The following is a 14615-nucleotide window of genomic DNA, read 5'->3' on the forward strand; positions in this document are numbered from 1 at the left end:
CAGCCTGGTGCCGCCGGAGCAGCGTGGCCTGCAGCAGCCAGCTCAACCCCCGCTGCCGGCACTTCCTGCAGCAGCGCAGCCCAGCAGCCCGAGATGAGGGAGGGCCTGAAGACACTGAGTACGTCCGGTGCATTTCTTGTCTGCCAGAGCAGGGTGTTGTGCGCGTGTCTGGGTGTAGGCTGCGCCAGATGCTGCCCCTCGGTCTCAGAGGCACTTAGGCCTCTCTGCAGAAGGTGTTGTTGTGCTCTGAGGCAGCGCGGCAGCGCTCAGGGAGTCCCTGCTGCCTGTGAGGGCGGCTGGGCCTGGCTTGGCCCTGCCTGGGCTGCCTTGTGGGCCAAAGACAAAAGCAGAGATTGTTTCTGCTTGAGCAGAAGGCTGGCACCTAGCAAGTGACTATTGCCCAGGCAGCTGTCTGGCGCCAGCTGTTTTCTGGCTCTGGTTCTTACTCCTCCTCCGGCCCAGACACTTTGTGCCCCTGGCAGTGGACCTGCCAGTGATGGTGGGTGTGAGTGAGGAGGCTGCAAAGGCCCTTGGTTACCTCTTAGGGCCCCCTTCTTAAGGGCTCATCATTTTGACTTATCGCGTGGGATGCTGCTCTTGAAAGAAATCAAGGCCTTCTTGGAAAGGCCACCTGATGAAAGGTGGAGAAGATGGCCCTCCCACTTGCTGGTCTCAGCAGCTGGAAGCCGAGGGACCGCAAAGGGCCCAGAGCTGCGGGCAGTGGGGCTGCCTTTGGGACGCTCTGGGCAGCGGCGTCTCTGTGTGCCAGTGAGCGCCCTGAACTGCTTTTGTCTTTCAGGGAGCATCGTGAGTCCGGGCCGGCCAACAGGCAAATACACGGCATTTGAGGAACTCGGGCGAGGGTAAGCGTGACGTCAGCTCATTTTACAAAAGTGTGGGCCAGGTCTTTGGCTGGTGCAATATCAAGCGTGAAGTCAGGCAAGCCCCAATCATGGTCAGGCTCTGGCTTGACCTCGTGTGGCCTGCCCAGACTGCTTGGTCAGAGCAATCCAAAGGCCTCATCAAAGACAAGTTGATGCTGGCAGTGTCTTGCTTGCAGCAGTGAGGAGCAGGAGCTGGGAAAACCCCTGCCCCTGCAGCTTTCGGGCCTGAAAGAGCACCTTGCCATCCAAGAAAGGTCAGATTGTCAAGGACAGTCTTCTGACTCAAATTGTTCTCCCTTTTTTGACACACACATACATGCACACCCGCACAAGGAGAGAGTTCCCCTTAGGTTGTGAAATGACCTGGCAGGGCGTGCGCCTTGGAGATTTCCAGCGGCCCTTGGTCTTCATGCTGCACCTTAGTGTTCCCTCGGACAGCCTGCGCCGCATGGCAGAGGGCTGACGGGCTGAGGTGCCGTTGGCCGAAGAGATGCTGCAGCCAGGCATTTTTTCTGAGGAAGGCGTCCAGGCAGCCTGGGGAGATCTGCTGCCTGGGCTTGCTTTCACTGCCAAAGGGATAAAGGTGTCTTTCTGCTGCTTTTGTCTTTCTAGGGGGTTTGGAGCTGTTTATAAAGCCCTTGACACCAGCAGCGGACAACAGGTAAAGTGCCAACAGCCCCATGCCATTTTGCAGCTCTGGAGCGCTTTGCCTGCTGCTGTGAGCTCTGCTTGGAGTTTTGGGTGGCAGCTCCATGTCTGCAGCAGAGGCTGTTCCTCTGAAATGCAGTCTAGGCTCAGGGGGCAGAATGCATTTGGGCTGGCCTTTGGTGCTTCTGCTAAGCTCTGCTGTCTAGTGACAAGGCGCTTTGGCCCAGCGTGCTGCCTCATTGCACCAGCACTCGCTCCGTGCTCCTTGTGATCTCGAGCAGGGTGCGTCTTCTCAAGGTACCGGTGGCCAATGTCATTGCAGGTGGCAATCAAGATCATGTCACTCGAGGAGGAGATGTCCGAGGAGCTGGCTGCCAATGAAATCCTGGCCATGAGGGACAACAGGAGTCCCAATATCGTTACCTACTTAGACAGGTTGGCATATTCTGGTGTCAATGTAGCTTTAGCTGGTGCAAGCGCAAAGAGACGATGCCCTTTGGTCACTGGCAGAGAACAGAGCTGGGGATGATTTCTCTGCTGGTCTCCAGAGCGTGGGAGGAGGTGGAGCTGCTGTTCAATAGTCTCTTGTGGCCCACGTAGCTTGGAGAGCAGCTGCAAAAACCTGGCTCAGGCCCTGGGGTGACTGAGGCTGTGCCCATTCTGTTTCTCCATGCCGTAGTTTTCTTCTTTCAGCTACCTGGTGGATGCGGAGCTCTGGCTGGCCATGGAGTTCATGGACGGCGGCACCTTGTTTGATGTGCTGAGGGCAGTGTACCTGGAGGAAGGACAGATAGGCGCTGTCTGTCGGGAGGTGAGGGATCCCGCTTGTGCTTGCCCAAGCCTGCCCGGATGCTGCTTGCCAGCTGGAGCTTAAGGAGAGCCGAGATTTCTTGCTCTCACCCTTCTTTTGCTGCTGCTGCTGCTGTTGCTGCTCTCATGCCACACAGGAGAAGAAAGAGCATGGGAAGTGTACTGCCTGCCGGTGCCCTCGCACTCCTCAGGCTCTGTTCTTGCACTCTTCCATCCTGTCTGTTGTCTGGCCTTGGTGCTCGCTCACTGGCTCAATTTCTCTTTCTTCCTCTTCTCAGCTTTGCCTGGGAATGTTTGCCTGGAGCCTGTCTGTCTGTCCTACATTGCTTGCCACTGGAAGGCAGCATGCGGGTGGCGGAATTTCAAGCTAAGGGCAAAGAGCTGTCCTCAGCTTCAAAGGATAGCATTGCAGCCTGGATGGCGATGCATTCTGGAACAGCTCGAAGGTGCTGCTGTCACCAGCAGCTTCCTCTTCTGCTGCCACTAGGCTTCCCCAAAATTCTTTACCGTGCCGTCTCCCAGCCAAAGGTGACACGCTTCCTACCCAAGGCCGGTGGAACTTTTGGGAGCCCAGGTGCCTTTGCTTGGAAATCTAGAAAAAACTTCCAAGAGTGTTGAAGCAGCAAGCTCTTCATGATGACAGCAGCGTGATGTTTCGCCCTGGCTCACAATTCCCTGAGAAAGCTGCCAATCCCGTTGAGCTCTTTCCTTGCGGGTGGGATGAAATCAGATCCTGCACGTTAACTTTCCCTCCCTCCTTCTTCTCTCTCAGTGCCTGCAAGGACTGCATTTCCTTCATTGCCGCCAAGTCATCCACAGAGACATCAAAAGTTGCAACGTCCTTGTGAGCACGGACGGATCCGTCAAGTTGGGTGGGTGTCCCTGCTGGGCTGCAGCATGTCCAGCATATGCCGTGCGCTTGCATTTTGGTGACGGCCACTGGGGCAGAAGCGCGGCTTGGCCAGTGCGTGAATCGTCAGGGTGTTTTTGAAGCGGCCGATGCCTTATTTGCCTGGCTCCAGGCACGTGGAAGGAGAGCTCAGCTGCTTTTTCAGCTAGATTCAGCATGGCCTGGTCAGGCTTGGAGTGGGCAATGGTTTTGGCCGCTTTGCCAGTGGTAGCTGGCTTTGACAGGCTTTGTTTTTGTCCTCAGGTGACTTTGGCCTCTGTGCTCAGCTCAGCCCTGAGCACAGCAAGCGCAGCTCCAGCGTCGGCACTCCCAGCTGGATGGCACCGGAGGTGGTGAGAGGAGAAGCCTACGGCCCCAAAGTGGACATCTGGTCCCTGGGGATCATGGGGCTGGAAATGGTGGAAGGGGAAGCTCCTTACCAGCGGGAAGCCCGTCTCCGGGTAAGGTGCAGCTTAGCAAGAGGGCTCTGTGTGGAGAGAGCTGTGTGTGGCTAGCAAAGGAGCAGGTGGAGTGTCCTCTTGCATCCATGTGCTGTAGGTTTTTGAACTGCTAGAAAGGAACGGGCCCCCAAAACTGCAGAACCCCAGGCACCACTCGGCTCTCCTGCGCGACTTCCTCCGCTGCTGCCTGCAGGCAGATGAGGACAGGCGCTGGTCTGCCCAGGAGCTCCTACAGGTAAGGAAAAGCAAAGGGGCAAAAAGGCCTGGCAGCTGAGGACACCTGCATGAAGGGATGAGGAGGAGGAGTGTGGGCCACGTGGCACAGAAAGCTGCCAGGACAGGAAGGCGCAGGGTGACATGCTGCCCTCGGTGCTCGATGTGTGTCTTGCTGGTAGCCAGGGAATCCTGCTTGAGCCCGCGAGGATGTGATCCTGGAAAGTAAGAGTTCCTTTCTTTGTTCTTTTTCCTCTGGGCAGCATCCCTTTGTGACCTCAGGCGATCCTGCCTCCAGCCTGGCTGCTCTGATCATCTCAGCCAAGCGAGTGCAGGAAGACTGGAGAGGAGACACCTGCGCCTGAGGAGGCCCTGATGCCCCGCCAGCCGAGAGGAGGGAAAAGGGGATGCGTCATCTTTAGGCCGAGCTTCAGCCATCCCCCGAGTTTGAAGAGGAGCTGTGCTGTAGATAGGAAACATGATAGTGTAAATATTTGCTCAGTTTAGCTCTTAAGTTAGCTGTTAGGTTAGCTGTTAGGTTAGCTGTTAGGTTAGGTTAGGTTAGGTTAGGTTAGGTTAGGTTAGGTTGGGTTAGATATGTTGTTAGGTTCAATTTAAAGCTCTGTTGTTTTTCTTTCTGCAAAAGATGAAAGTTTAAAAAAATTAGGAGATGTAGGGATCGACTTTTAAGGACTATAGAACGTAGAGAGCTTGGATAGTAGAGGATTGTTTAGCTTAGGATAGAGTGTTGTTAATTTAGGGAAGCTTTGAAGTAGAAATGAAAGAATTGTCATAATAAGAATTAGGCAGTGAGAGGAAAAGCTGGGCTGCAGCAGAACTGGAGCCTGCAGGCGCTCCAAGCTGTCAGCCTGAGCAGGCCGCCTGCAGGACAGAATGCTGAAGATGGAGAAGCAGCGAGGGGATACTTTGTTTCTGCCCGAGTGTCAATAAAAGTCGAAAATATCCCGAGTGTTGTAAGACTCCCTTCCTTGCCAGGCTGCAGCTAAGTGGACAGTCCCTTTCAGAGGCCCAAAGAACATAGGGAGGTAAGCAGCTTTGCTTACCGCAAGTGTGGCATGCCTGCGGGAAGCTGAGGGACCTACAGGTAATGAACACCGGGTAATGAGCTCCCATTCAGGACAACACTAGGAGGCAGATGTGCAGTCCTTTCTGGGCCTCTTGTCTTGAAGATGTCAGGCTGATCAGCAGCAATCACCATTTTGTTGCCACCCTCCTCTCACTATGTCACCTGTGGGATGGAATGGCATTCTCACAGCGGCATCTGGCATTTCCTCCCTGCTTCTCTTCTCCCCCCTTTTCACCCCAGACCCTCAGGGACCCTCTGGGCCAGCCTCATCCCCCACAGGGGTGTGCAACCGCCCGGGCCTCCTGCAGAGCCCCATTCCCACTCTGCTGCCTCCTTGGCCTTTTCCCACATCTGGGCCAGCCTGCTGTTGCCAGGTGTTGGAAACATGCGCACACCATAGCACGCCTGTCTTTGAGCAATTTGATGCAGGAGCCCCTGCTGAGCACGGCTCCCCACCCCGGCCCTTTTCCCACCGAGCTGGGGCTCCACTTCGCCTCCATCTGCTGGCATACGCACTGTTAGGGACTGCTCAGGGCCTGGGTGCTCCTTGAAGGTTGCCCACAGGCCTGAGTTCCACGCCTCCCCATGCCTCCTACCCCTAAGGCTTCCTCAGCCTTCTGAACACAATTTTTCTTACTCTAATGGCTTCCTGTGCTTTACTTCATACTGTAAGCAGAAGCACACCGTTTTGATTGTCTTTCTTCTAGAATTAATAAAACTAAGTTGGAAATACTCCTAGATTTTGCCATTTAAAACTTGAGGCAAGTGCACAAAGTAGAGAAGCTTTCTGTGCAGCTTTTCAGTTAATTTGAGGTCTCCTTCCTCTTCACTCCCTTTCAGCACATCTGTTGATTTTCCTTTGCTCTCATCTTTTAAGCTTCATCCCTTGTCTATCGATCTGCAAAAATAGCCTGTAAACGCAACGCAAATTTACTATCCTTTGTAGTTTTCCTCTTCTGGAAAAGCTGAGGCTCGTGTGATCTTCTCCTGTGATCTAGACTTTGATTCCCATCTTGGCTCTGGCTAAGAGCAGAAGAAATGTAATTTAGTAGCTGCTAGTATGATCTGCTAGCAAAGGTCACATTTAGAGCTAAGCATGATGCTTCTCTGCCTCCGTTGAATACACATCTTTGTGTCTAGGCCTGGTGACTTCCAGGAGCACCTGGAAGCTACTGCCAAGGACAAAAGTCTCCCTCTTGCTGGTTTTGACACTGATTTGTTGGTAGGATTTTGATCTACGTCGACAGTCATCTACAGGAACTGGATCCTTGACACAAAGTGCCTTCAAGCAACATTTCTAAACATAGTGGGCAATGAAGTCCAGATACTAATGAGTTGTGGTTTGTTTTGCCTCTGTCTAACATATGGTACACTATCCCAAAACATGTCATTTTTGAGTGTTTCAGGCATTTAAAACTTAGCTTTATTCTTGTCAACACTTTTCTTTCCTCCCTTCAGAAACCTGCATGTCCAGGTACTAATTTCTTTCTCAGCTTGTTGAAAAGTTACCAGTCAGACAAGACTTGTTTCTTGACCCAGAGATGAGGTAATTGTGAGGCATTTGACACATTGAATTTTTTTTAGTCTTATGAGAAGGGTTTGACCATGCAGACGTTATAATTCCTGCTATCACAACTAGAATCTTACTCTTTCTCAGGTATAATACATTATAAGCTTTTCTTGTCCTATTTTGCTTTTTCTTATTCCATGCTATAGGTGCCTGCAAACCAATCATCTAGAACTCGTCCTCATGGTTCTGTATACAGTGCATACTTCATAGTTGTATTTCTCTAAATTATCTAGTCTTATTTGCAAGGGTATCTTTTGAAACTTTTTTCTAACTCCGTTTCTCTCCCAACAATATATATCCTATTCAATGGCATTTCTAATTCAGCCTTTCTTGTCTCAAGGTACTCATTTGTAGGTGCATACTGTGTAGGCCTTCTGTCAGGCCCTGAGAACTGTCTTCCATTTCCCGCATTTACCAATATACAAGTGTTTTGCTTTAGAGTCAGCCACTGAAATCAAAAATTAACACCTATCATGTAATTTCAAGATCTGAAGGGTAGTGTATGTTGGGATGGGGAGAGAGGGAAGAAGGGAAATAATTTAAAAATAAACTAAATTATGAAATGAGGCCCTCATCTAATATTCCAGTATTTGGATATGAAACTAACTCTCCTCCTTTCTTTGATCACAGCCAAAAAATAATTTGTTTCTTTCATGTTATGAGCTACACAGAGGATTTCTGGAACTTATCCGTGAATTTGCCAAGGCTTGCTATTTCCTTGAGGTCCCTTGTCTTCCTGAGAACGTGGCACCTTTTTGAGTATAAATATAGCAGCTGGAAAAATTCTCTTTCTTCCTTGTTTTCCTTCTAGGAATTGTAGGAGGATCTACAAGCCAATCTCTGAGAATCCTCTTTAGTTTTGGATTCAGCAGGCCCAGCCTTGGGTCATAAGATGCCTACTGGGCATCTTAAGATGCCTACTGGGCATCTTAATTTCTTGGTATTAGGGAGTTGTGACTGTGTTCACAGGGGTCCGAGGAAGAGGTAAGAGATGAGGATCTGACTCCATGTTTCAGAAGGCTTGATTTATTATTTTATGATACATATTATATTAAAACTATACTAAAAGAGTAGAATAAAGGATTTCATCAGAAGGCTAGCTAAGAATAGAAAAAGAAGGAATCATAACAACGGCTTGTGTCTCGGATAGAAAGTCCAAGCCAGCTGACTGTGATTGGCCCTTAATTAGAAACAACCAACATGGGCCCATCAAAGATCCACCTGTTGCATTCCACAGAAGCAGATAACCATTGTTTGCATGTTGTTCCTGAGGCCTCTCAGCTTCTCAGAAGGACAAATACTAAGAAAAGGATTTTTAATAAAAGATGTCTGTGACAGGGAGCAGTGTTTGTTTTGTATCATTCTGATCTAAAATGGAAGCCTTGAACTGAAAAAGAATTTAAAAGTCTTAGTGCAAAGTCAGTGACTTGAAAGTTAGTGACTTCAAGTGGAGTCACTGCTTGCCATCCCAAATACCCACTTTGCAGACATTCAGGCTCAGAAGTGTTTATTTTTATTACCTGGCCACACTTTATCTAGTTGTAAGAATTTATCTTTTTGTTTAATTTTTAAGGTATATATATGAAGTATATATACCATATATATATATATATATATACACTCTATCTATAGTATATATAGTATATAGTATGTATACTATATACTATGTATCTCTCTGCTAGAGATCCACAATCCATCTGAATTTTCATTTGGTGGTGTGTTTTACGTGTGACTCTACTGTTTCGTGATAACTGGAAAAAACACACTTTTCCTCTTACCTGTCAGTGTAATAAAGCCTTCATCCTTTGTGTCCCAACACATGGAGAATTGAATCCTAGCTGAAACTTAGCAGAGTGAAAAGTACACAAATGATTGCTTTATTCAAATCCAAATTCCATTTTATATGACTCCTGATTTTCTTTTTTTTTTTTTCCTAGTAAGTTCTCTTACAAATGTCATAATTGCTGCTATAAACCATGAATATGTACAATTTAGTTTTGCATTTAGGTATGATGAATGATAAAGGCAGACCAAAGGAATGTACCAAATATTAGAACAAAAGAATATCAAGATAGTTTCACTCCCTTTTATGCCCTGGTTGCTAACAATATTGGCTCCATACATTCTTAAGTATACCCCATTCTGCTTCTTTTTGATTGGTGTATAAATACATGGCAAGAAAAGTGGTTTCCCAGCCTTTTAGAAATAAAAACTTTTCCCATAAAGATTTTGGGATGTTCACTTCTTTTTCTTTTTCTTTTTCTTTTTCTTTTTCTTTTTCTTTTTCTTTTTCTTTTTCTTTTTCTTTTTCTTTTTCTTTTTCTATTTCTTTTTCTTTTTCTTTTTCTTTCTCTTTTTCTTTCTCTTTTTCTTTTACTTCTCTTTTTCTTTTTAATTTTATTTTATTTTTCTTTTCTTTTCGTTATGCAGGACTTAATGGAAAACCAATGAGAAGAATCCATTTCATCAGTGTTGGAAGCCAACTTGATGGGGTGAAATCTGGGAGTTCCCTTGGCTGATTCTGGAGAGCAAACAGGACTCATGTGTATCCATATAATTTTATTTCAGAGCCTTTTCTTCAAAATTATTTCTTTTTTTTTTAACTCATATTTAGGCATAGGTTAGGTTCCTCAGGTGGTGGGCTACAAGGAAGAATTTCCTTCTGCCACAGGAGTCAGTGTTCCTGCTGCCTCACCTTCCCCCTCTCCTTTCCCTGCAGCATGGTGGAACCTCTGGAACCACTGTGCCAAGGAACAGCCCAACTGCCCAACGGCCACAAACTGCCCAACTGCCCAACGGCTGCAGCGCTGTGCCTGTCACCCTGTGGCCCCACTGCTCCTACAGCACTCTAGGGCTGTGTTTGTTCTCACATCTCTCTGGGTGTTGACAAAGTTTGTGTCTCCAACAGAAAGGTCTCAGCATGGACCATAGGAAGGTACTTGTATACTTTTAAGTAAAGAGGAGAGCTTTCCTCTACACATCGAATGTTTAACAAATGCAAGCACTGCATAATTTTAAGATGGCAGTCTTGTAATTGCTCAAATGAGAAATGTTTTTCATTTCTTCTTTCACCTAGAATAAAAATGATGGAGAAAAGAAGAGGAGTTTTTAGTGCAAAACAGTGCTCCAACTCTTGAGTCACCTTCCATTGTAGCTGTAGCAGAGCGCAGTAACCATCAATCCACTGTCATTGTCTCTGGGAGTCTGCCACCAAATCAAGAAGGGAAACAAAGCACCACAAATGAAATGCATGGCATGGCAGAGGCACAGAATACTGCAGGGCAGATGCAAGATCTCCAGTCTCACCAAAATATTTCTTCAAAAGATTTTGATGCCAGGGTCAGCTCCAGTAGTGGTAATCAATCAGAGCCAGAGCATGCTGAAAATGGTAAAGGAAAGGGTAAAAAGAACTGTCTTCAACCTAAGCTACTTTCATTTTACCATTGCGCATGTATCTTCATTCTGTTATAGTTTTGCTGCTGGGAAGTGAATTTTTGCAGGAAATAGTAGCCTACTGTCTACTTCAAATGTGTGGAAAAGGTGCAATCATCTAGTGACAAAAAATACAACTGCCAGGAAGTTTCTTGGTCTTTTGTTAGGAATTGTGATGGTTTCAATGAGGAAAAAAGTATATAAGAATGATGTTTTATACTGGACTTGAAAAGAAAGGCCCAGAACAATCTGTAATACAGAGTGTAAGGAATATTTCTTGTAGCAAGATGAAAGCATTTTGAGTGCCCTGCTTATAAGTAGAAGATGCTGTTTCTTGCACAAAACCTGATTCTCTGTAAGCTATTTAATTTGTGGGAGAAAGTGCCGTTATTGCATGTTTGGGAAACCATTGCTCCTTGTGAAGTTAATGTTTTGAAAAATGGAAGTCAAGCTGATATCAAACATTGACCTTCTTAGCTGGGTTTCACATTCATGTGATTTTGAGATTCATCCTGAGACCACCAGAGAGAAGAGGACAATAAACACAACCAACACTTGTGCACATGATGTCAGTGTATTGCTGCCTGCATTTTAACTGCTGGCAAGGCTGGATTCAAAAGCTTTTTTGTGAAAGTGACTGGCTCTTTTGCTGTTCATCAAAAATACAGATGCGTTCACTGTGCTGTAGTGCCTGAAAAACACTGAGGAAGAAAATGCTTGCCTGACTATACTCCTTGTTTTTTTCATTGCAACAGACTTCAGTTAACAATTAGCTGAATTTCCTCAAAATGCCCTGAAGGTGTGTTACTATAATTCATCTGGAAATGTTGCTCTAAAAGAATGCAATAAAATGTGTTTCGTTCAACAAAGGCAAGAGTTTGAACGAGGTCAATAGGCAGCCATCAAAAAACATATCTCTATCGATTTGTTAATTGCAGATGTATATACTTGGAGAAAAATGCAGAGAAATGCAGGCTTTTTTTTTAATTGTTGTTGTTGTTATTTCCATTTCTTTCTACTTTTTGGGGTCTTTTTCCTCCTTTATAGTGTTTAGAGGACAAAAAACCCTTCAAAATGCTCAGGGAAGAGACAGCTCCTCCAAAAAGCAGAAAACAAACCTCAAAAGATCTGTGAACATCAAAAAGAAGAATAAAAGTAGTAAGTACAGCAGCTCAGTGTGAAATAAAATGTGTGAAAGTACCATTTGTTTGAAATGAATATTAAAAAAGGTGAGTAGGAGCTAGGACGTAATAATCAGTCTTGCAAAGTTTTTTAAAGACTATATAGCTCCATAAATAGAAACATGTGGATAATTTTGGCACCTACATGAACACATTACAGTGCCTCTTTGCCTTATTTTCTGATGCAGGCAATTTATTTATGGCTGTGATTCTAAAGCAATAAGTGCACTGCTGTCGTGATCCAGTTGGAGAGTAGAGTGGACTATGGCTATACGAACCTTGAGCAGCTGGATCGTATTCAAGAATCTCCTTCCAGGAAGTGTGTCCCTACCCTACCTCCCTATGTTCACCCACACACACATTCAGTTAAACACCGGCCAGTTTTTGGGATGGATTGTGGAGCCACAGTCTCCTACTTTTATCAGCCTTCTAGGTCTGTAGGACTATGGTTCCCATAAATCCACAGAACAGATCTGAGTCTACGTGCACAACAACTAACTGGCTGGTGTTTCCAGTGCAAGGGTTCCCTTTCCCAGCATGCCAGAATTAGTGGGCTCCCATTACAGACAGGACCCGGTTTGAGGTCCTGTCCCTGGGCACCCATGGTGTAGAGAGCTGTGTGCCAAGCTGCTACACCAGGATGGATTCTGTCATGTTAGAGTAAGACAGGTCCTGGTAAGCTTTGGGTTGGGTGGGAAAGTTGCTTTGTTTTGTAACAATCTACCTTCCCACAGGAAAATGTGGGCAAAGTGGAGAGAGGGAGTCTGATCTAAAAGAACATGATAGTCATTTGCCCAAAGGTTGCAAATGGAGTTTTCAAGTGTGTAGGTATCTTTTTTGAAACATGCCTCTTGTGGTCTTGTGGCATACTATAAGAAGGCTTTTGGAATTTTCTGGTTTTGAGCGTTTTTTAATTCTAAAATCACTCCATCCCCAGTTTGCCTAATTTTGCCATACATCCTGATAGTTTTCCTTTCTTGCTGTTTTACTCCTTGTTCTCTGTTTCTTGCTCAGCCTCTAAGATTTTAAATTTTTAAATCTTCCCCTTCCATTTTGCCGTAATGAACCAAGACTTGTTTAGTATTTCTTGTAAGAAGAAGTTTCAGTGTGTTTGTGTCGGGCAAGATAGCGATAATAAACAGTAGTTGCTGTTTCTCAGCTTTGCTGCCTGCTACCTCAAAGTACATCACTAAGATTTGAGTACCTTCCCGTTCATAGAAGCCTCAGAAGGCTTGGGAACTACTGCAATGCAATAATTAACAGAAATTGTTTAACTTGCAGCTGACTTGCAAAATTTGAGTAGCACCGAGCGCATAACAGTTCTCCAAGCAAAAATGCAGGAAATCCAGAAACGCTACCGGCTGCTGAAAGCTGAGTTGGCTGCCATTGACCGGACAAAGCGTTTAAAGAAAAAAAAAAGAGGTGGAAAGTAAGTGCTGGGTACTAAAATACATCTTTAGAGAGCTAACTTGCATGTCATCTTACTAAGGTTTTTACAAGAGTTGGGTAATCTTTAGGGAGATTACTGCTGTTAGTATGTTTATGCTTACTGTTCTTCTGAAAACAGTGGATACAGTTATTTATGACCTTTAGAAGGTCCAGATCAGATACCCAATGATGATGTAAGGGGAGAAACATGAACAAGGCAGTCATTCTAGTTATTTCTGTTAAGGCAGAACTATTTTATACAGGAAACAATATACAGAAAAAAAAAAAAAAAACCTTTTCTAAGCAGCAAAGAAAGAATGGGTTTTAATAACTTTTTATTTTTTGTCAAGTTAGATACATTTCCTGTAGCATTGCCTGTGTGCTTAGGCACTTAGGATTTTCATCTTCCTTTCTCAAGCTGTTTTTCTCTGCTTCAATAAGGTGTGAGATAAGCATGTTTCCTTTATATATATTCCAAAGCTATAGTTTCAAGGATACAAGTAATATTCTAAAATTATACTTCACAAGGTTATTATTGCAGAGCTTTTTATGGATTAAATGCAAGCAAAAAGCAACATCCTTAACACTTTAGTTCCAATGCTCCTAAATCAACCAGGGTTAATTGCAAACAAGAGATAGATTCAAAAGATAGGTTCTTTTTCCATGCTTTATTTCCCTCAGTTATTATTAGAATTCACAGCTCTCCCATTGTCAGGGCCCACACATTTCGCATTCACAAATACACACGTTGCCTGTTTGTACCTGACACGAAACACAGCTTTGTATTTTACACCAAGAGCAAGGAAAAGGGACTCTATTCTGGAGAGAAGGAGTTTGTCCAGTCAAGAAAATGTGGCAAAGGGAGCTGTCTAATATTGTTTATTATCCAGGTTGGTTTTTTTTCCCATGGAATTGCTTCTTTTCATATACCCTCTGACATTAGTATTGTTGCTGTTACCATTTGGTTTTGTATCTCATTGCTGTTTCAAGTAAGTTGTTCTTATCTTAACCAGTGACCATTGCCTTTCATGTCTCCAATACTCCTCTCCAGCATGCTGCAGCAGCATGGGGGAGCAAGAGAGAACAGTGTGTAGTTTGGTAAAGTCTCAGTGGGGGCACTGAACTAGAGAGTATCATTCCTAAACCACAAAAGCCTTATTTGTGTCCCAGTGTAGGGCTTGAAGGGTTGAGATAATAACAGATCTGGCCAGTGTGAGCTGGAAACGATTTGATCTAAGCATTAGTTGTATTAGGTACAGAGCCAGTGGTCACAATGCTGCTGGGTCTACTCATGTGCGTGTGCTACCTAACTCCATGGTGGGTGGAGCATGACTGGGTGCCACCAAAGCCTCTCTATCATCCCCTCTGCAGCTAGACAGGAGAGAGAAAATATAACAAAAGGTTCATGAGCTGAGGACCAGGAGAGATCACTCACCAAATACTGTCACAGGCAAAACCAGCTAGAATTAGGGATATTAATGGAATTTATTACTAACAAAATCAGAGAAGGATAATAAGAAAAAAAACAAAAACACCTTCCTCCCACCTCTTCCACCTTCCCAGCTCTATGTCCTTCCCTTCAGCATCACAGGGAGACAGGGAATGGACAGTTCAGTTAGTTCATTGTGTGTTTCTGCTGCTGCTCAGGGAGAGGCATCCTTCTTCTGCTCCAGCATGAGGTCCCTCCCACTGGAGACAGTTCTCCATGAACTCCTCCAATGTGAGTCTATCCCGTCAACAACAGTTCTTCACAAACTGCTGCAACAGGGATTACTCTTCCACTGTGTACTTCAAGAACAGGCTGCTCTAGCATGGATCCTCCAAAGGGTCACACGTCCTGCCAGGAAATCTGCTCCAGCACGGGTTCCTCTCTCCATGGGTCTGTAGGTCCCTGCCAGGAACCTGCTTCAGCACAGGCCTCCCATGAATTCACAGCCTCTTCTTGGCATTCACCTGAGCCTGGCACTCCTCTGCAGACTGCAGGTGGATCACAACTCCCCACCTCCTTCCCC

At 45.6% G+C, this 14615-nt stretch overlaps 1 protein-coding gene across 1 annotated transcript; it reads left to right on the top strand.

Moving 5' to 3' along the window:
- The first annotated feature begins 807 nt into the window (after positions 1 to 807).
- On the top strand, positions 808 to 14413 carry LOC128941471 (serine/threonine-protein kinase PAK 3-like). The gene is made up of 9 exons (XM_054283246.1): positions 808 to 863; positions 1497 to 1545; positions 1855 to 1967; positions 2226 to 2343; positions 3115 to 3214; positions 3496 to 3692; positions 3790 to 3927; positions 4169 to 4177; positions 14348 to 14413. The coding sequence occupies exons 3-9, from the start codon at positions 1870 to 1872 to the stop codon at positions 14411 to 14413; spliced, it is 726 nt and encodes a 241-aa protein (XP_054139221.1). The 5' UTR covers positions 808 to 863; positions 1497 to 1545; positions 1855 to 1869.
- The last annotated feature ends 202 nt before the right edge of the window (positions 14414 to 14615 follow it).

Source organism: Melozone crissalis, unplaced genomic scaffold, assembly GCF_028551555.1.
Source record: "Melozone crissalis strain CALT ecotype California unplaced genomic scaffold, PUWL_Pcris_2 ptg000036l_1, whole genome shotgun sequence".
Taxonomy (NCBI): domain Eukaryota; kingdom Metazoa; phylum Chordata; class Aves; order Passeriformes; family Passerellidae; genus Melozone; species Melozone crissalis.